Source organism: Talpa europaea (assembly GCF_964194135.1).
Source record: "Talpa europaea genome assembly, chromosome: 10".
NCBI classification, from domain to species: Eukaryota; Metazoa; Chordata; class Mammalia; order Eulipotyphla; family Talpidae; genus Talpa; species Talpa europaea.
In genome coordinates this window covers 60,096,061-60,118,306 of record NC_140077.1, presented here as the reverse complement: position 1 = coordinate 60,118,306, position 22,246 = coordinate 60,096,061, and the positions used below count along the sequence as shown (strand labels likewise).

The window sequence follows — 22,246 nt, the reverse complement described above, 5'->3', positions numbered from 1 at the left end:
GGGGTGTAGGCCAGAGGTGCGGGGGGAGGTGTTGACAAGATTCACCAGAGACAGAGTGGGGAGCAGAACAGGTGAATCTACTGATATACACTGCTGAGGGGAGCAGTGGGCAAGTCAGGAGAGGTCTGCTGTGCCATGTGGGTCAGCTCCCTGGTCGGGGATTGAACTCATGCTGCAGTGGCTGTGGACAGCTTGATGGTGCTGAGACTTTAACCCCTGAGCCATGAGGGAGGCACCCTGACTTATCCTATTTTCAATAAGGACCCAAAAGAGAGGTCCTGGAAAAAAAAAAAACAGACGAGGTGTTTTCTACCAGCTAATTGTGCTGAGCATAATCTCTATGGAAACTCTCAAAAGAAACATCCTTCTTAGTTATCTCCAATTTAAAAAGGAAAGGACAAGTGCAAAGAGCAGCAAAATGTAGCCAAATGAATATCTCAGGCTTTTTTACTGAATCTTTGACAATGATGCAAAGACCATTCAATGGGGATGGACAGTATCTTCAAAAAATCATGTTGAAAAAACTGGATAGCCACGTTCAAAAGAAAAAGCTTAGGACTTATTTTATTTCATATGCAAAAAAAATCAACCAAAAGGACTAAAAACCTACATATATGACTGAAACCTATAAAGCTTTCAGAAGAAAAACTTCATGACATTGGACTTGACCATGATTTCTTGGCGATGACACCAAAAGCACAGGCAAAACCAGAGATACGGGACTACTTCAAACTTAAAAATGCAATCAGTAGAACACAATCAACAAAGTGAAATGAATTCCAACCTATGGAATTGGAGAACATATTTGCAAATTTTATGTCTATCAGGGGATTAACTCCTGCCTGGAAATGTGGGTCCCCACCGGCTGCTGGGATTTGCTGCCTGACTGCCAAGTGAGACCTTCCAGTTGGGATACTGCCCACTCCCAATTTGGGCTAACTCTGCACCTCCAAACAAGCTTAGCTTATCTGAACCAATTGCCTTAAGCAGTCAATGGACTGAGTCTGATTACTTTGGGCATAGACTTATTGCACCCCTCAGTAGCCTACCTGATTGTCCTTGCCCCTAGCTCCTCCACCCAATCCCTTGTTCTCATGAAATGGATCAAGAAGAGGATGATGTTCTCCCTGGGGCAGAGGGATGTGTTGGAAGCGCTACTTACTAAGACTTGTACCTGGATATCTTCATACTAGAGAAGGTGGCGCTGAAAACCTGCCCAAGTCCAGGTGTAGGAACTGTCTCATACCACACACAAAAATTAACTCAAAATGGCTAAAAAACTTGGATATCAGATGTGAAACCATAAAACACAGAAGAAAGCATAGATAGGCAAAACACTCCACAGACATATGCATCAGAGAAATCTTGAACAGCAAGAGAACCAAAAAAGAATATAAACTTTGGGGACTGCATCAAACCAAAAAGCTTCTGCACAACAAAACGAAAACAAATAACCCAATCAGAAGAGTTAAATAGGCAGAAGAATTAAATAGGCACTTCTCCAAGGAAGACATACAGATGACCAACAAGCACATGAAAAAATATCCGTCACTTATTGTCAGGGAAATGTCAATCAAAACCACAATGAGGTACCATCTCATGCCTGTGAGAACAAAGGTTTTCTTAATTTGCGGTGATCAAAAGCACCCTAGCAACTAAAGCACCACCACATTTGGTATAACCAAACACCACCAAAAATAAACAAAACTAAATCTTGAGGGAAAGGAGGGATGGACCTATCACCTTAAACAGAGGTGTTCCAATGTTTTAGTCAATACTTGGTTGAATGTTAGGAATGGATGGTGTCTCAAGTTCACTCACATTTCATGACAAACAACTAGTTGACACTGAAAAACATTTCAGGGCTGTGTGAACTGTGCCTCTGATTGTCCTAGATACATTACTTTAAAAAAAAAAAATGTTTGGAGCCTCCCTGGTGGTACATGGGTTACATGCTATCGCCAGCCACTGTGCCAGCCAGCCACTGCAGCATGAGTTCGATCCCCGGCCAGGGAGGTGACCCACATGGCACAGCAAACCTCTCTTGTCTCGGCCGCTGCTCCCCTCAGCAGTGTGTTTCATAGATCCACCTGTTCTGCTCCTCACTCTGTCTCTGGTGAATCCTCTCACCACCCACACTTCTGACCTAGACCCCAGTTTTCATATGCATAAATAAAATAAATCTTTAATGAAAAAAATAATGTTCATAGGAGTAAAAAGGTAATTTAAGAGACAGTGTGTCACATAAATGGTACATATGTGGTTTTTAATCATGCTAGACTTCAAAACTGTGATCTCTTCTTATTGTATGCAATCTTGAACTCCACCTCTGCAGAGGTGCTTCTGTGATTAAATAGATTATAAGCCAAATCAGAACAACTTCATATTTACCTAAATAAAAATTATCTTTTACTGGCGGTGAGTTACACAGAGACTTTACAACAACAAAATATCTTTGGACGAGGAGAGTGAGTGAAGGGAAACAAAAGGACTCTAATCACCTGCAATTTATGATTGGTACCCCTAACAATACAGAGACCTCGGTTAATTGCTCTAATCCTGACAAAATTATAAACTGAGATCACTGTTGTTTATACTTACAGATGTTAAATAGGAAAGTTATATTTGAATAAATCTTTTCTCCCTGGACTTGGCAGATATGTATAATTACATTTGAATGGATCTAACATACACATACACATAAGTAAGCAAAGAGTGGGAATCTAAATTGGCACAGTGTATGTAAAACAGTATGGTGGTTTCTCAAAAAATTAAAAATAGATGTACCATATGATCTAGCAATTCCACTTTTAGGTATCTACCCAAGAAATACAAAACACTTATTTTAAAAGATATCTAAACCCTGTATTCATTGCAGCACTATTGATAATACTGAAGATAAGGAAACAACCTGAGAGTCCACTGACAAATGATTAGATAAAGACGTCTTGTACTGCAATGAAAATAGGGTTTAGGGCCTCTCCAGTGGCGCAGCAGTTGAGCGCTGGATTGCGAGGCTGCCCGCAGCCTCTGCAGCGCTGGTTCGATCCCTGGCTGCTCCCAGCCACTGGAGGAGGGTCCCACATGGCGCGCAGACCTCTCCTGCCGCCCGCTGCTCCCCTCAGCAGTGTACTTCGGTCCTTCTGCCTGCTCTGCTCCCCGCTCTGGCTCTGGTGAATTTTCTCACCCTCCCATGCTTCTGACTGTGCCCAGTGCTTGTATAAATAAATAAATAAATCTTTAAAAAATAAATTAAAAAAAGGAAAGTTTAAAAAAAAAAGAAAAGAAAATAGGGTTTAGATATCTTTTTGAATTAGTGATTTTACATATATAATAGAACATATATATGTATAATGGAATAGTACTCAGCTATAAAAAAGACATTGTTGTCATTTGTGACAACATGGATGGAACTAGAGGTGATTATGCTAAACAAATAAATCAGATGGAGAAAGACAAATACCAGATGGTTTCATTTGCATATGGAATATAAACAAAAGAAAGGAACAAATAAAAGACAACAAAAGAAATATAAATATAAACCACAACAAAACCTTGGATTTTGATGGCAAAACGGAGGTGAACAGAGGTGGGAGCAAAAGTTGGAAGGGGTCCAGTGCACTGTGGTGAAGGGTTATTGGTACTGTGGCGGTGGCTGCAGTGGTAACATGTGCTTGATGAGCCGTGCACCTACTTTCCTACAACATACACAGTGCTGTAAGCCAATGTTACCTCAATAAAAAAATTAAAATTAAATAGGGCAGCAATGTGGATGGAGCTAGAAGGAATTACGCTCAGTGAAATAAGTCAGAAGGAAAAAGAAAAATAATCGGATGGTTTCACTTATAGCAGGAATATAGGGGAACCAAATAAGACATCAGTGTAAAAAATAATAACAGTACAAAACACAACAAAGCAAAAATGGACAATTATAAACCAGAGACAAACTGCAGGGGAGGAGGCGGGAGAGGGATCAGAGGGAAGGAGGGAGGAGCACAGGGGACTAAGGTGATGGTGCACGGGTGCATTGGTGAAGGACTACACCAAGGGGGTAAACCGAGGGGGTCGGGGGAAGCAAATATTGTTTAAAAATGAACAATGATGGGCCTCCCGGTGGCGCAGCGGTTGAGCGCTGGGTTGTGAAGCTGCCCGCAGCCTCTGCGGGGCCGGTTCGATCCCCAGCCGCTCCCCGGCCACCGGAGGAGGGTCCCACATGGCACGCAGACCTCTCCTGCCGCCCGCTGCTCCCCTCAGCAGTGTACTTCGGTCCTTCTGCCTGTTCTGTTCCCCGCTCTGGCTCTGGTGAATTCTCTCACCCTCCCGCGCTTCTGACTGTACCCAGTGCATGTATAAACAAACAAACAAATAAATAAATAATACATGCCTCTTAAAAAAAAAAAAAAGAACAATGATGTAAAAAATAAATAAAATAAAAAAGAATTTAAAAGAATATCAATAGTGCTGAATGGTTGTGAAACTCTGGGTAGAGAGACTGAGTAAAGGATTTGATTGTGTTTTCATGGTCCCCTTCTGTACTCGGAAAATTCACTTAACAAGAATATTGTCCAATACTCGTACTAATACATTTCCTTTCTTCTCATTGCTTAGAGTTAGACTACAGATAAAATTGAAAGGACTTCAAATCCCTGAGCATACAGTAACTCATTGTGGACACTAGGGGTCCACCTAATAACGATCTACTGGTGAAAGGCAAAGTTGAATTGATGTCTTCTACTTCCCAGTCTGAAAATGTGCCTGTTTGAAGTGCAATGATGAAACAATGCTTTTGGTATTTCTATGATGGAGTGGGACAAAGCATGTTCCCTTTCCAAAACTGCCCAACTGTTCCCAGAACTACAGTCTATCATGAAGAGCGCTTCAGTGGTTAATTTCCTAGGACTTTGTGGCCTAGAATTCCTCACCTCCTTCCAATTCTGCCACAGGAGCTAGAAAATTTGCGAAACTGGACACACAGGAATGACAACCAGGCTTTAAAAAAGTCTAGTGAACTAGTAAAGGGGCGTGACACACAGACAATAGGACTACAAAAAGGAGAAGAGGGTGAGGTCAAACACTAGGATGAAGACTAGAAAGCTGTGGTGAATAGGTTCAAAGAGGACAAGGAGAGAAAGACTGGAAAGTGATAACCTGGAGAAGAGGGCATATGCAAATTGAAAGGAGAGGCGCAGGCATGGGTGGGAGGGTGGAGGGGTCAGAATATAAAAGGGGGCAAGGGAAGGGAAAGGAACCAGAAGGAAGGTAAAAAGTGGTGTGTTCAGGAAAATAAAGTCATGCTGTAAGAACTCAGAGAACAGAATTGAGAAAAAGAAAAACTAACAACTGACACATGTGGAGAATATATATTCACTCCTGTGATTTTCTTTTTTTTTAAATTAAATTAAATTTTTTTTTAAAGGAGAACTCTTTGTTTGTTTGTTTGTTTATTTATTTATTTATACAAGCACTGGGTACAGTCAGAAGTACGGGAGGGTGAGAGAATTCACCAGAGCCAGAGCGGGGAACAGAACAGGCAGAAGGACCGAAGTACACTGCTGAGGGAGCAGCGGGCGGCAGGAGAGGTCTGCGCGCCATGTGGGACCCTCCTCCGGTGGCCGGGGAGCAGCCGGGGATCGAACTGGCGCCGCAGAGGCTGCGGGCAGCTTCGCAACCCAGCGCTCAACCGCTGCGCCACCGGGGAGGCCCAATTTAATTTTATTTTTAAGATTTATTTATTTATTTATTTATTTATTTATTTATTTATTTATTTATTTATTTATTTATTTATTCAAGAACCGGGGTACAGATTTGCAGGAGGGTGAGAGGATTCGCTAGAGACAGAGTGGGGAGCGGAACAGGCAGATTGACTGAAACAAACTGCTGAGGGGAGCAGTGGGCGAGACAGGAGAGATCTGCTGTGCCATGTGGGTAGCTCCCTGGCTGGCGGGGTGGGGGGGGGATCGAACTTGTGCTGCCGAGGTTGCAGATAGCTTCCCAGTGCTGTGCTTATCCCCTTGCACCACCAGGGAGGCCCAACTTTTTAAAGACGGAAAGGAGTACAGAAGTGCCCACGGAACAAGTCCTTGTTGAGGGACTAGTAGCTACAAAAGTAAGAGAGAGGATGACGTAACATCCTACTCAGAATGACTAGAGGAGGGAATGTGTTAGGTGGTGGTCAGAGGAGAGGAGGTGGTGAGACAAAGCCATATCTTTACAAAGGAGTTCTCACATAAAAGTTGAATGGTTCACTCTAGTGAAGAATGGAGAAAGAATTAGAAGTCAAAATAAGACACAAGACGGGAGAAATGAAATGGCCTTGCTCAAACTGGAATAGAAGAGAAGGGAACAAATTCAAGCAATAACTACAAGGCAGAATGATCAGGACCTGGTGGTTGAATGAACAAGGGAGAAAAAAGAAGCAATAATGACATCATGTTTGGGACAGAGGCACTGTTTGATGGTGGAGTTGGTCACCGACATAGGGGATACAGGAGGAGGAGAGAGGTTTGGGGAGAGGTGCACATGGTGAGTGTGAGGTGCCTGCAGGATATATCCAGGTGGAGGCCTACAGGAAACAGCTCCTGTTTCCTAACAGGGTTCCTAAATAATCACCTAACACAGCCATTCTCGGTCATCGCAATCTATTAGAATCACAGGGAGCTTAAAAGCTCAACAGCCCAACTAACTCTATGCCAATAAAATCAGAATCTATAAGGTGGGATCTAGTCCTGGGTAATTTTTGAAGCTCCCAGGTGATTCTGCTGATCTAATTGACCAAAGGGTCTTCATTGAAGAGCTAAAGACTCTAAAAACTCTCAATCCTAAACTTCCTTGGGAAGTCATATTCTGTTTTCTTGGTTTCTACATCTGTAAAATGGGAGTAATGATCTTAGGTGTTTCACAAGAGCATTGTGAGAAATAATTACTGTTTGGAAAAGCTTTGAGAGTCATGGATGAAAGGTGACACACAGGGCTCCTCCAAGCATTGTTTTTACAAGATTCACCTGCTCCTCCTTGTGATTTTATTTATGCTCATGTTACCTGGTTCCATACTGGGAACTCAGGGAGAGGGTTGGGATGACTTGAATGGGAGGTCAGGGTGATGTAGTGAGGAGCTGTGCCATAGAGGCAGACCATTTATGTGATGACTCTGATCATTTTCCATGTAGGTGTCACTCCCAGTGCCCCATGGAAATAAATATGAGAAGGCCATATGATTACTTTTGGAAGGAATTCTTTTTGAAAGGTTTGGTATTCTTTAAAAAAAACAAAAAACAAAAAACAAAAAACATGTGCTTGGAAAGAGTTCTCCCAATCAAACCCATGTGTTGTGTGGTAAAAACACCTTCAACACTCCACATGAAGTATATACAAAGTAAGTGGTTTCTCTCTCTGGTTACCCATGGCCCATTGCTCACTGCAGGGTAAGGAAAAAGTATCAGGCTTTTCTGCCCTCCCGCCATTAGGATAGATGACGGAACCCTGTGGTCCTGAATTCATGCCTGATGGTGGGCACCTGAAGTGGGTACAACTGGGCTGAGAGACTGAGTTTATAAGGGCAGCATCTCGGGGACGCCAGCAGCAGGTGAAAGAAGAAGAGAAACAGAGAGAACGCCAGAGAGCCCAGATAGAATGAGGATTTGCTGGGGGCTGGGAGGACTGCCAGCCTCCCAGCTCCCCAGCGCCCCTGCCTGCCATATGCCTGGTAAATCTAAATAAAAGACCTGCAAAAGCCATAGAGGACTCTGACTCCTCCTTTACCTGGTCTGCTGGATCAGAAAACCTGCTCAGTGTCATTCCTGCCCCTACACTCACCATTAGGGAATGTTCACAGAATCCCTCTAATGACCTAATGGTACAGAGTTTCTGAAAATATTGTCAAGACCTCAAGTCACACCACCACTCTCTCTGGCTTCTAGAAAATTCTGAGCTCTGCCAACATGCATTGCAAAATAAGATAAAAAGAAAGCATTGCTTAATAGCTTCCTTAGATTTTGTGTGTGTGTGCTAATTATGTGTATGTAGATGTTAGACCCAAAATGTGGAATCACGCAGCAACGTGGATGGAGCTAGAAGGAATTATGCTCAGTGAAATAAGCCAGAAAGAAAAAGAAAAAATCGGATGGTTTCACTTATAACAGGAATATAGGGGAACTAAATGAGACATCAGTATAAAAAATAGTAATAACAGTACAAAACACAACAAAGCAAAAACAGACAATTGTAAACCAGAGACATACTGCAGGGGAGGAGGTGGGAGAGGGATCAGAGGGAGGGAGGGAGGAGTACAGGGGACTGTGATGATGGTGCACGGGTGCCTTGGGGAAGGATAGTCTATGGGGACTCAACCTGAGGGGGTGAGGGGAAGCAAATATTATCTAAAAAAATTTAAAAAACGATAAATGTTAATATAAAAAGGAGATACCAATACAGATGGAAGAAATGAATATATGGCAAAAAATTAATAATAATACCAAAGAAAAAAGTGGTATCAACTGGGTCGGCATCATGAATGGCCACTATTCTTTAGGTTGTAGAGTGAAAATAAGATCCTAAATCTATCTGATCATGATCGAAGAGAATAAAAACAGAATAAAAACCATCAGGGCCCAGAACACAATTCCTCAAATAGCTATCAGTCAATGCTCAGAAAATCAAGGATTGTCTGCCCACAACTTGGAGATACGTGGTCCAGCTGGCTTTTAAACTGAATGTGTGTTAAAATTAAAAATATTTATCTGCAGGATGGATACTTGTGTCCAAAAAATGAAAAATTGCTTTGTTTGCCCATAGACCTCTGCAGGAGCCTTGAAAATACACTTCCCACCTTGCAACATCTAATAACTGAAACAAAACAAAACAGAGCAGAAGTTTGCCCAAACATCCATTTTTCAGAGTCATTGGAGCTAGAAGAAATGTCCAAGTTAGTTTGAGTTTGGGCATCCTCCTTTTACAAATGAATAAACTGAGGCCCAGAGAAAGGCTGTACCTTGTCTAAGCACAAGGCTTTTTAGTTTTCCTGGACGTCAAATTGTTCTCCATTCCTTAGAAATTTCTAGAAGTCAGTTTCTCCAGGAAGAGCATTTGACAAGTTATGTCAACCCTAATGCTCTAATTTTGAATGAAGGGTACATTTTGCATTAATTTCCATATATTTTTCTTTATGGTAAATAAAATGACACTGAGCAATTCCATAGTACCCTTTATTCCTTCTCTACTCATCACCAGCAGCAACTGGATGTTGTAAAGGAATGGGAGGAGTTTTAGTCTATGGGCCTTCAGCTAGGACAGACTCAAAATAACCTTAATCAAATGAATTTTTTTAAAAAATTAATCAAATTAATTTTTTCCTTTTTAAAATGGGCAATAAACAAGTTTTTCAAAGTTAAAAACATGCACTGATGAAATTGTTATTCTTCCCTCTGGAAAGTCTTCCACTATCTGTGCTGGTTTTTATTTACCAAAAGGATGTCATTAACCTCCCTTCCAGGTCACAGAACATGAACTCTGAGACTCATTCCAGTGGTTGGCTGAAACCATTCTGCAAGAAGAAATTTATTTCCCTTGTGAATTTTCAAGATGAAGAAGACTATCAGCTTTAGCTGTGCTTTCAGGCACAGACACAACTATGATTTTGGTTCTCTATTTGTGATGCTAGACTGAATTTTCTACCTCGTCCAGTTTCCCATTAGCTGAAGAAACCAGCTGTCATCAGATCCCAGGACTGAGGAGCTTATTTAGACCAGGCCTCAGGCAGAAAGACATCTTTTCCCCTTTCCAAAAAGTTCTCCCAAGGCCAAGCCTGTAAAACCACTCTTAGAAATGTATTCTTGTGGGCCTCCGTGGTGGCGCAAGCACTTAAGTTCCGCACTATGAAGCAATCCACAGCCTCTGCAGCATGAGTTTGATCCTCGGCCCACCAGGGAGAAACCCACATGGCTCAGCAGACCTCTCCTATCTTGCCCGCTGCTCCCCTCAGCAATCTGTCTGTTCTGTTCCCCATTCTGTCTCTGGTGAATCCTCTCACCCCCTGCATCTCTGGCCTGCACCCCAGCTCTTGTATGCATAAATAAATAAATCTTAAAAAAAAAAAAAAAAAGAAATGTATTCTTGTAACTCTGGTTTTTCTGTCCTTCAGGAAGGAATTTAAAGGAATTATGTTTGCCCTAAGTTGGAATGAATCAAGAAAGTCCTCCCAAAGAGTTTGCAACTTACTTTGATATGGGGGTGTTTTGCACATGCTGTCCCCCACACACGGGAGCAACGCTCTTCTTTTCTATGCTCATAGAATTCTGGCTCTTGTAAGATAGCCACCTTCCGCCCACCGTGAGTCAGGACAAACTTGCTGCACCCTTCCAGCCGTGTCTTGTCATCCGCAGAGACAGGGAGGACGATGGGAACGCTCAAGTTGATCACTCCATCTGTAGAAAGAGCCAGAAGATGCGTGAATATAGGCACAAGGTGCACAGCCCTGAAAGGATGCCTCGATGTACACACTGTCCCTCCCACATATATCCTGCAAAGGACATTAAGATCTAAATTCAACTTGGTTGTATTGGCTGCACAATTTCTTGAGAATCTATAATGAGATTTCCTGAAAAAGCCTCTCAACGTAAGATACGGGGCATTTGTGAAAGGGTGGCTGAGTTTCAAATTGAGGAAGTGGCATCAATTATTTATTTGATATAGGGGACCGGGAGAATCTCCCTTTTGTGTCCCCTTTGTGAAGTTTGGTCTTGGCCTCAATGCACCAGAGACCCTAAGGTCCGTAAAAACCAAGTTAAACAAAATAAAGGTTGGCAAACACACAAAACCAAAAACCTTTCTTGGAAATGAAACTTGTAATGTTGGCAAACCTCTTATGGCCTGTTTAGGCACTAATTGTACTACCAACACACTGACGGAAAAAGACCAAAAAAAAGGACAATTTCTTGGCATTGTTTGTTCACTGTGGTCCAGGCACAGTATCACCTTTAAATATTTTGAAAAGACTTATCTGAAAGTCACAGGTCTTACTAGCTCAACTAGCATTGAGAACTATCAGTCAAAAACCATGGAGGAGTGAAAAACAACATAAAGTTTATTTACAAAGCTCATGTGCTGTCTTTGGAGAGTAAGCACCTCTCAACTTTGTACCAAGTCTCTTACTTTAAAAGAAACGAAAATACACTGTTCTGGTTTCTCAGTATAAGCACAAAACATTGGAAGGTATGGAATGTGGTATTCAGAGAATTTCCATTTTCACCTTCAAGAAATGTGAAATGACAGCTTGACTACAAAGGAAGAGGTAAGAATGCTACTTAAAAACTGACATAGAAACTTCCATGGTTAATTTTATGTGTCAACTTGGCTAGATTGCAGTACCCAGATAATGGGCCAATATCATTTGAGGTGTTTCTCTGAAGATATATTTTATTTATTTTTATATATATATTTATTTATTTGATATATTTTAGATGAGACAAACATTTAAATTAGTGGGCTCCATAATGTGGTGGGCCTCACCCAATCCGTTAAAGGCCTTAACAGAAAAAGTCTGATCTACCAGGATTAAAAGGGAATTCTGCCAGTAGATTTTGAACTTTAACTTTTCCCTGGGTGTCCAGCCTGCCAGCCTACTTGTAGATTTCGTAACTGCCAAGCATCTACAATTGCATGAGCCAACTCCTTAAAATCAACTCCTCAAAATCTCTCTCTCTATCTCTCTCTTCCCTAAACCTTCCTTCCATCCCACCCACCAGCAACTCAGTTTTGTCTCTCTGGAGAACCCTGAATAACAGTTAATACAGAAACTGGTATTGAATCACGGGGTCTTTTAGTGTGAGGGCCCACAATCCCATAAGTCTCCCAGCTCATAGGGCACCATTACATTGGAATTCATCTTAGTAACTCTCATAACTGATGATGATGGAGTCATTTCTTAAAGTTTCTTTATGCTTAACATATTCTTTTTTTTTTCTTAAGTGAATAAGAAGTTGTTTTGGTTTATTTAGAAGGACATTTAAAAATATTTTCTAATTAAAATGGTTAAAAGCTGTAGTTGTTATTTATGTGAGGCTTAAAAGGATAAAGTTGAGCTCCCTGGAAACATCTAATTTCTTTTTTTATTTTTTTATAAAGATTTATTTATTTATGCATATAAGAACTGGGCTACAGGCCAGAGATGTGGGTGGCGGGGGGGGGGGGGGGAGGGTGAGAGGATTCACCAGAGACAGAGTGGAAAACAGAACAGGCGGATTGACTGAAATACACTACTGAGGGGAGCAGCAGGCGAGTCAGGAGAGGTCTGCTGCATAATGTGGGTTGCTCCCTGGATGGCTGGGGGATTGAACTAGTGCTGCAGTGGCTGCGGCTAGCTTCATAGGTTGCGTCTTAACCCCTTGTGCCACCAGGGAGGCCCTAATTTCTTTTTTTTTAAAGATTTATTTTAATTTATTTATGCATACAAGAACTGGGGTGTAGGCCAGAGGTGTGGAGAGTGAGAGGATTCACCAGGGACAGAGTGGGGAGCAGAATAGGTGGATCTATTGAAATACAATGCTGAGGGGAGCAGCGGGCAAAACAGGACAGGTCTGCTGCACCATGTGGGTTAGCTCCCTGGCATGGGGGAGGTGGGGATTGAATTCATGCCTCAGTGGCTGGTGATAGCTTCATAGTGCTAAGACTTTAACCCCTGCACCACCAGGGAGGCCCCCGGAAATAGCTCATTTCTTAATGAAGGAAGACAATTTTTTTAAATATTACATAACTGTGTGCCCCTCCCCCCCTTATGCAATAGCCCTGACATGCTAACAACTAAGTCAATTGAACTGACAGGTGAGATAATGGTGGCCCATGGTTAAGTGTGTAAAGAATATTGGGAATTTGGCAGGAGATACCAAGTTTAAGACTTAGAAGGGGATGAAAGAAAAGGGAATAAAGAAAACATTCAACTCCAGAGGAAACAAATGGAGTTATTTATGGATTTGAGGAACTTTCAAAATCCAGCATTAGAATGCCTCCAGTAGGTAAATATTTGAGATTTTAGTTCTATTCCTTTGAGACATAAGAATTCCCTTTGTAGCTATGAAGACAGTCTCCAGCCTATGGCTTTGCCCATTTTAAGTATTCTCCAAAGTTATTAGGACCTTAATACTATTACAGGATATAGACAGCAACTGTTGGCAATAAGGAAATACTGTTCATCATAGAATTCTACCTACAATCTGCTCTGGGACCCTTTATAAACCGTACATAGAACACCGTGCATAGAAAGTATGGATTTTGTCATTCAAATAACTCCTTTGTTGCAAAGTTCATGGGTTAGTAAGAGTAGTCCAAGCCCTGGACTGCAGAGAATACTGAACTCAAAATCTGATGTTCTCCTGTGTTCAGTTTGCCCACTTGAAAAATGGAGTAATAAAATACACAACATATATGTCCCTGGGGTGCTAGGAGGGAGCAGACTGCCAAGCACTCTATCAACAGATTCATGATGAAAGATAATTAACCCACCACATAGTCTACTTGAGAAAAAGGAAAGAGAGAGTAACAAAAATGAACACCTTCCAGGATGCTGGTCATCTATTTAAATAGAAATCATGTTTTCTGGGAATTTTGATTACCAGTGACACAGCTAAAAGACCATGATATTTAACTCTGCTTATAAAAAGGGACTTGACCAAAATAAAGGAACAAAATGTAAAGCACAGTTTGGATGGGATGCTACAGAAAGGCTAGCTTTGACTGCACCAAGCTTGCGGTGCTTACACTGACTTTTCTGTGTTGAACCCAAGGAATACTTCACTTTCCTGTTGCAATCACCTCCTTTGAGCCAGTCGGTTCCTGGCCAAAGTAGCCTCTGCTCCACCTTCATCTTGGCCTAGAGTGAAAATCTGGAGTGCGGAAACAGGCCTTCCTAGCAGGTAGGAGATAAGAGGTCTCCTGTCCACTAATGATGCCCACTGAGCTCCTGTAGCTACACATGCCACACGGTACAGCAGACTTAAGGCAGTTTCCCTATTTCTATCAACTTTTCTAATACCTAACCTTATCCAACAAATTAACTCTGTGTTGACACATCCTCCAAGGCTTTAAACATGGACTTGGGCTTTCAGTTTTTGTCAGGAAGGGCTTCAGCCTCCGGGGGAATCATCTTGATTATTCTATTGCAGTACATTTCACTTTGGAAAAGAGAATTATGTTTTTTAGCCACGGCTAGTTTGACACATAACTCCGTTCTATTGCATAACTATTTTTGCTTTGAGTAATTTTCAAACCTCTTGTTTTATTTAATATTGTACATCTTCACATCAGATGCCTGAACTGTTTCTTCATAAAAACTAAATTACTTTTTATTGCTTAACTAGGCTTTTTTTTAAAGGAAAGCAATACCAAAACAATGTATTTTCAGAATTTTACCTTTTCACTCTGGTATGATGCAGAAGTTTATAGGCACAATAAGTATGTTTATTATGCGTTCTACAACTATCAATCATCATAGCTGGAAATTAAATTCATGCATAATCACATGTCTCAAACAAAGTACAATCATCCACAATCCAACCAGATGCATTCACTTTAAACTGCATCTAAAATTCTTATCCTTCAGCAATTAAAAATGTTGCATAAATGCAATAAAGATTTCTAGGTTTGTGAAAATAAATGAGGGCTAGTACTCAGAAATAATTAGCAAAGAAGATCACATTTTTTTTAAATATCAGGGACAAACTGTACAATGATAATTTAGAAACAAGTTTAACCAAACTTTTGTTAACCAAATACAACAGTATAAACAACACCTTTATTTGACTGAGAAATTTCCTATTATTTGGACTCCATTTAATAGAAATACAGTAGCCTCCCTTCCCACCTCTTCCAGTTACCCACAGGCAACTGCTTTCCAAAAATGTTATTGTGCTATAAGATATTTTGAGAAAGAGACCATAGTCACATAACTTTTATTACAGCATATTGTTATAATTGTTCTCGTTATTAGGTATTGTTGTTAGTCTCTTCCTTTGACTAGTTCATAAATTAAAATTTATCATACGTGTATATTCATAAGACAAAATATGGTATATATGGGTTTTGGTACTCTGTGGTTTCAGTCATCCACTTACAATGGATACCCCACAGGTAAGTGGGGGGACTACTGTATTATTATATTATAACTGGTTGGATCATGAACTGATAGCAATACCAGCTAGTTCATTTAGATATTTTTTGGTTAAGTTTTTAACAGTTTCTAATTAGTGTACCATAACTAATCCCAATAATTTAATTACTTGGAAAGTTAGAGTACATACCAGGCAGGGCCATGCCTAGAGAAATACAAACACAATTAAGAAACATGTTTTCAGCTCTCCAACAAAATAATCTTAAAGCAACACAAACACATAACATATAAACACACTAAGCTCTTAGCTACCGGTATTTTTTTTTTTAAATGGAGACTATATATGATAGCAAAAATTAAATAAGGGACCAGAAAAATGAATAACTATAAGAAAGCGAAAATCAAAATCAACAAAAAACTATGAACCAGAGACACTTTTTGGGGGGTGAGGGGTGGGAGGGGAGGGATTGGGGTCAGAATGGGGGGGTTGCAATTGTATAAGGAATATAAAAATAAAATTTATTATTTAAAAAAAAAACAATTGGTAAAAACGAAATTGTTATTGACTATTGTTCAATGCAATTGATTATTGATTATCTGATTCAAAATAATTATATGTCAGTAGTTCCTCCAACTCTGGAAAATTATTTTGGATGGAGTAGACTGAGTACATTTTTTTAATTTAGGGGGAAATATGAACATTTAAGAAAATTAAAACCAATAAAATGTTTTGAGAGGACATGGTTGGAATAAAAAAAAATTGCCTGCAGATTTTAGGTGATCAAAAAATGTGCAATTGTTTGGTGGTGCATGAAAGTGGCCACATGTTTGTGACTGCAGAAATTATTTCAGGCTTTCAATGGTGGGGGTTCAAACTTTAACAAATTCATTAAATGATATTTATATGGATGATATATTGCCCAGCTTTCTGATATATAAACAAATCACTTTTGGGGATTTTACTCTGCTTGCAACCCACAAGCCATCAGGCCAAGCTCTGCTATAAGACTGCCAGGTATATAGAAGGCAAGAGGTTTCTTGGCCTCTTCTAGCATCTTCAGAGCTGCTGTCCAAGCAGGAGAGAGGCAAAGCCCGGCCCCTTTTGTAGGAGTAGTTCCTGTTTTATCTATTATGTATATATTACCTCAGATGTATATATTACCTACTGAAATAGAGTTTTCTGACTTAAAAAAAGAAAGTGACAATAACTGATGTTGTGGGAAGAACCCATTGGACGAGGGGGCCAGAAGAGAAGCTGTATTGCCTGTTCCAGGGAGATGAGATCTGTCTTCATTACCTCTGTCTCAGCAATTATAATGAAGCCTGGCATATGGGGAACTCAATAAATATTTGTTGGCTGGCTGATGAACATCTTCTCTGTGTTCCTTCCAAACTGATGTGACCAGGGTCACATAATTTAGTTTCTTCAAGACTTCAAGTTCTTGGTGGCTACCAGAGATAGGAGGGCAGGGGATTGTAAAATGAGTGAAGGGGGTTAAAAAGTACAAACTGCCAACTATTAAAAAATTAGTAAATCATGGGAATGCAATGTACAGCATGGGAACTAGAGTCAATAATACTGTATTATATAATAGAAAGTTGCTAGGAGAGTAAATCGTAAATATTTTCATCACATGGAAATGAGTTGTAACTATGTGTGGTGATGGATGTTAATTGACTTTGTTGTGATGATCATTTCACAATATATACAAATACCACATTATTATGTGATATATCTGAAACTAATATTATGTTGTATGTCAATTACATCTAAATTAAACAGAATTTCTAAAGATTTCAAGTTCTTTTAATCATATGTAATAAGAGCTTGTTCATCTAGGAAAATTTACCACTGGGCCAAGGCTTCTTCCAATTTTTCAATATCCCAACAAGGTAGGTACAGTTATTAACATCCTCATTTTACTGATGAGGGAACTGAAGACAGAATTTAAGTGATTTGCCCCAAGTTCATAGCTCATCACTGGCATATAAACCCATACAGTTTGACTCTACAATTAATTTTCTACCCACTCTGATATTCTGCCTCTTCCTAGTTAGAGCTAGAGGTGGGCAACATGTAAATCCCTGATATCTGTTTTGATTGATTGATTTACATAGGAGTTTCTAGAGTTTCTAGAGCTTTTAGCCTTCACTACAACTGGGGTTGCACAGGCATATCCAGGGGACTCTGGTTACAGGGTTTAAGTGGTAGGACCAGCAGAGAATCCCCAGGGGAGTCATGTAAAGTTCAAGGAACTGACCTTGCAGGTTGGAGAAGAATAGGATTATGAAACCAGCATGATATCGAACTCCTCCACCCCTGAGTAGCTACACTGGCAACTACAGCAGAATGAAAGGATGTACATGATTACAGGAGTTATTCCATTCAATCTTCTAAAGAATGTAGGACTCATGGAACCCACTAGAGAGTTCTTGACTAAGGTTGAGGGGCAGGGAACATTCTCATTCTATCTTAAGAAAGACTCCATGAATTCCACAGGTCTGCAGGTATAAGAGCTTTAGTGGCTGGAGTAAATGGGCAGGATCTGCACCTCTGTGGGTACAGAGAGTCACACAGATTGACATGGCAAGTGTGTGTGACTGTGGGTCTTATTGGGAATACAGGAAGCACATCCCTTAAAAATTCCCATAAGAACTTTGGAAAGAAAATGTTTAGAACAAGAACATTTTCCCAAGGAAGAGCATCTGATTTTATTTTTCTTCCTAAAAGGTTTGGAGTCCTGTTCAGCATTATAAATTCAGTGTGATGGTACCACCTACCTTTCTCACTGAATTTTCCCTCCACGTCTTAAAAGAGATGAATTTCACTTGCTAAATTCAGACAACTCTAAGAAAGGAATGATTCTCTTCCAGAATATGCTGGAAGGTTTATGGAAACATATGCTTTCATCCTTGACCAGATCAGTTCTCTAAAAGCCATTCAGAAAAGGCTGGACTCTAAAAGTCCAGAAAACTGCCTTAATACTACCCTGTTAGAGTTTTGTGGATGGAACCTCTGAATACACTTCATGTATAGGCATGCCTATTGACACTGGAGCATCCACCAAGGACAGCAGTGGTGAAATGATGCTTGACACAGTGACCCTAGAGGATGGGAGGGGACCTGCAGGTCAGCAACAGATGGGGGTTGGTCTCTGCTGCCGCGGCCTTAGTCTAACAGCTACAATGGTGCTTCTGGCCATCTGTTGCTTCTGAATCAGGACCAATGAAGGGCAGGTCGAGGTGAAACAGACGTGGCCTTCTCTTGGCTTGTACAAGTAAAACCTTCATTTTCCAATTACTCAGTTTTAAGTAATCAATAACCCCTTGAGGATAACCAACCCCCCCCCCCAAAAAAAAAAACCCCAAAGCCCCAAAATGAAAGCCAATATGGAATAAATTGGAGACTCTATATAATATCTAAATATTTTCACAAGATCAACCAACCTAGGAGTAACATTTCTTATTCCTGTGATGATTTCTGGGAAATATTCTTTTCTTTAATAGCAAAGAGTAAGAAACCAAAAACCACCATACCATCTAGCAGGGTGTCAAAGTGTATAACCTGCAGGTACTCCTTCTCCCGCATAAAACCTTTGAGTGGAGTGGCCCAGCCTTCACTCAAAACTTGGACCCACTGAAGATCCAGCTGCAAAACACAAAAAGCAGTTGAACATTTCCATGAGCTCTGAATGTAGCCAACTGACCCTGGGCAGGCTGTACTTATTCAGTTGACAGAAGAAAGAAGGTAGAACTGTGTATGTTTTAAGAGTTCCCATTTCTTACACTGCCCCATGATCTAAGGACCCAAATGTTTCCATAGGAAAGCTTGAGTCTAGAACTTTCCTACAGGAGAGTAGTGAAGAGTTTTCAAATTGAGATGATTTATTTGAATACTATAGGCTATATCTATCCCTGTGATGTGCAACTGGGTTGAAAATTCACTGTTCATTTTTTCTATTTTCACTAAATGCACTAGTTATTTGACTGAATTAGACAAAATCATTGACTCTAAGTTAAAAAGTCCAAAATTCTTTCCATGATACTGAAAGCCCTTCAAATTCTGACCACTGTAGTTCAAGTAAAGATTTTGCCTCTGCCTATTCACAACTTGTGGGCTATTTAAGAACAAGGCCAGATAATATGCAACCTAAACTTACATGTGTTTTCAGACTTAAGCTCCACGGCACCTGGAAATGCCTATTCATCCTTTAAAACCCACCTCACAAACCACTACTCTGAAAGCTTTCCTGCCATCTCTAGGACCAAAAGAACTACTAGGTTCTTTGAAGTTCTTTTGTACCTTGAGATCATTTTGGGGCCTCCCCTGGTGGTGCAGCGGTTGAGCGCTGGGCTGCAAAGCTGCCCTCAGCCTCTGCAGCGCCGGTTTGAACCCCGGCCACCAGCAAGGGTCCCACATGGCACGACAGACCTCTCCTGCCGTGCCTGCTGCTCCCCTCAGCAGAGTGTTTTGAGTCTGCCTGTTTTGTTCCCCGCTCTGGCTCTGGTGAATTCCCTCACCCTCCCGTGCTTCTGACTGTACCCAGTGCTTGATAAATAAATAAAGAAATCTTAAAAAAAAAAGATCATTTTGTTATTAGCACAATCATTCTGCACTGTAATTATAACTGTTTTTCTCACCTGCCTGGAGCATTGGGGATTGAGAATTTATTTTGTAGAGACATGGAATTCCATTTATAAATGTCATATGTATTAAAGTCTAGAGTCTTCATAATCTGAAACAGCTTGTCAATTTACTCTGCCTCTTATAGTCCAAAGTTTTATTAAATTTATTTATTTTATTACATTGTTGTTCATTTTTGTAGAGTATTTGATTTCTCCCTTTAGTTCCCCCCCCACCACAGCACTCATGATCCATCACATAGTCCCTTGTGCTCTTCCCTCCCGTTTTGAGTCCTCCCCCGCTCCCTTGACATTGGCCTCAGATCTATGTTCAGCTTTCAAGTTTTGTCTTTTCCCTGACTCTTTGCTTGAGTCTCTATAGCCCACATGTAAGTGAAACCATCCGATATTTATCTTTTTCCTTCTGACTTATTTCGCTTAGCATAATAACCCCTTCTGGCTCCATCCATGTTGCTGTAAGTGGCATGAGATTATCTTTCTTGATCACTGAGGAGTATTCCATGTATACATATATATATACACATGTATATATACACACACACACACACCCCACATCTTCTTGATCCAAAAATGTCCAAGGTTTTAATGGAAGACAAAACTGCTACCAATGAGGACACAATCCACCATATAGACAAATGAATACTGACCCATAAAAAGTCAAGAGCATGTGTAGGGCAGTTACTGGGATTGTACTTTAATATCTCTAAGATAGTAAAATGAATGCAAACAAAGCTGTTTCTCCCTCTCTCCTCAGACTGGACTCTCCCCATTGAGGGAAGAGTGGGATTTTCAGAATAGACAAAGACTGAGGCATTCACAGTACTTTAGATCAGGATCGCTTTCAGTTTACTTCAAATTCCTTCTGATTTCCCAAGAAACACTTGCATTTTGAACACAAACTGTGTTCTCAGAAACTGCCAACAAGTAATTCCTGCCTGATGCCTGTTCTCTGGCATAACTGAAGATATGACAACTATGTAAAATGGTCCTATGCAAATTACCTTCCCAATCTGCCTTTGTAATGGCGTTGATCTCTTGGAGACAGATTTGCTTGGAAAAGAGGATTGAAAAGCTCGGCAAAAATGAAATATGTAATCTTGCATCTCTCTTACCCACACTTTTCTTGTTATTAAGAGCAATTGTCAATGGATTATAATGACTGATATTGAGCCTAATTTTCCCTTGGTCAGGCTGCACCCTTACCTGAGTAATTGCTAATGTAGGGAGAGTTTCAGCCTCAGCTCGAACTTGACTCAGTTTGTTTTCTGGCACAAAGAGTTCATGGATGCCCTTGATTATAGTATGGGGGACAATGCTCTGAAATGAAACAGAATGGATAATAATTTCAAGTGAAGATTCTAAAAAAAAATGATTTTTTATGTAAATAGATAATTTTACATGACTGTTTTAAAAATAAAAAGACAAATGGTCTACCCACCTGTTCTTGTAAAAGTTCCACTACCTGCTGGACACAGTCATTCACTGAGGACAAGTTGGTTTTAAGCACAAGCTCTGGAGTTTCAGGTTTCTCATAATCCGAATCAATACCAGTAAATCCTGCAAGGCAGAAGAATGGAAATCACAACTGCCACTGACAGAACAAACGTTTCATCAATTTGCATAACACATGGAATAAAATCAGAGTAATGTGTTAAAATGAAGATTCAGATTATATCAATAACAGAAAAGTTATACCGATGACCTCCAGTCATAGGTAAGAAAATGTAGAGCTGAATTTTCAATATCAAAAGCCCCAAATTATCAACAAAATCTGGCAAGCTAAGGTCAAGTCCTCTGCAGCTGTTTTGACTCAAAAAGGAAGATTTGAAAGGAAAACTCTGAAATATTCTCCCTACATGTAACACATGCACTTTATCCATTTTAGTTCTGCAAACTTTATTGCTTATGGCTGAAGTAATAGTTCTTGGAAAACACAAGCCCATATTTTAATAAGCCATGGGCATATTGATTATATTATGATTCATTAAAAAGGTGTGTATACTTATGCAATTTTGGAAAACAGATTGGAAATTGCAGAAAGATTTCTGGTGACAGACTAAGAAGGAGAAGTAGCAAAAATGAATGGCAAAGATTCCACTGAGCATGATCTCCTACCTTTGATCTCCCCAGCTCTGGCCTTTTTGTAGAGGCCTTTCACATCTCTGCTTTCACAAATGTTTAGAGGCGCATCTACAAATATTTCAAAGAATGGCAGTCCAGCCATTTCATGGATTTTGCGGGCATTCTCTCGATCCTGGAAAAAATTGTGTTAAAAACGTAAGAAGAGCTTTCACCATGGAATTCTTTTTCTTTTTAGTTTTTTAAAATTAATTAACTTATTTATTTTTAACTGAGGTTACATTGGGGTATCCCCATCAGGTATTACCACCACAGTGCACCCACCACTAAGCCTCCCCTGCTTCATCATCACAGACCATTATGCCTCCCTCTCTCCCCCTTTTTTTCCCTCCTCCACCCCTCCTCCCTGGGTGTCTCAGTTCTCTAGTC

The 22,246-nt window shown here is 40.4% G+C and overlaps 1 protein-coding gene across 2 annotated transcripts in view; it reads right to left on the bottom strand.

Moving 5' to 3' along the window:
* Positions 1-22,246, bottom strand: part of PAPSS2 (3'-phosphoadenosine 5'-phosphosulfate synthase 2) — a gene marked incomplete at both ends in the record, with an annotated part of 79,096 nt that overhangs the window by 6,163 nt on the left and 50,687 nt on the right. The window contains 5 exons of one of the 2 annotated variants that reach the window (XM_084244913.1): positions 10,213-10,418; positions 18,617-18,743; positions 20,942-21,055; positions 21,177-21,295; positions 21,854-21,992. In XM_084244913.1, the coding sequence (XP_084101039.1) occupies positions 10,213-10,418; positions 18,617-18,743; positions 20,942-21,055; positions 21,177-21,295; positions 21,854-21,992 (705 nt within the window). The remainder of the gene's footprint in view (positions 1-10,212; positions 10,419-18,616; positions 18,744-20,941; positions 21,056-21,176; positions 21,296-21,853; positions 21,993-22,246) is intronic. The other variant, XM_084244912.1, reaches the window with a different exon arrangement.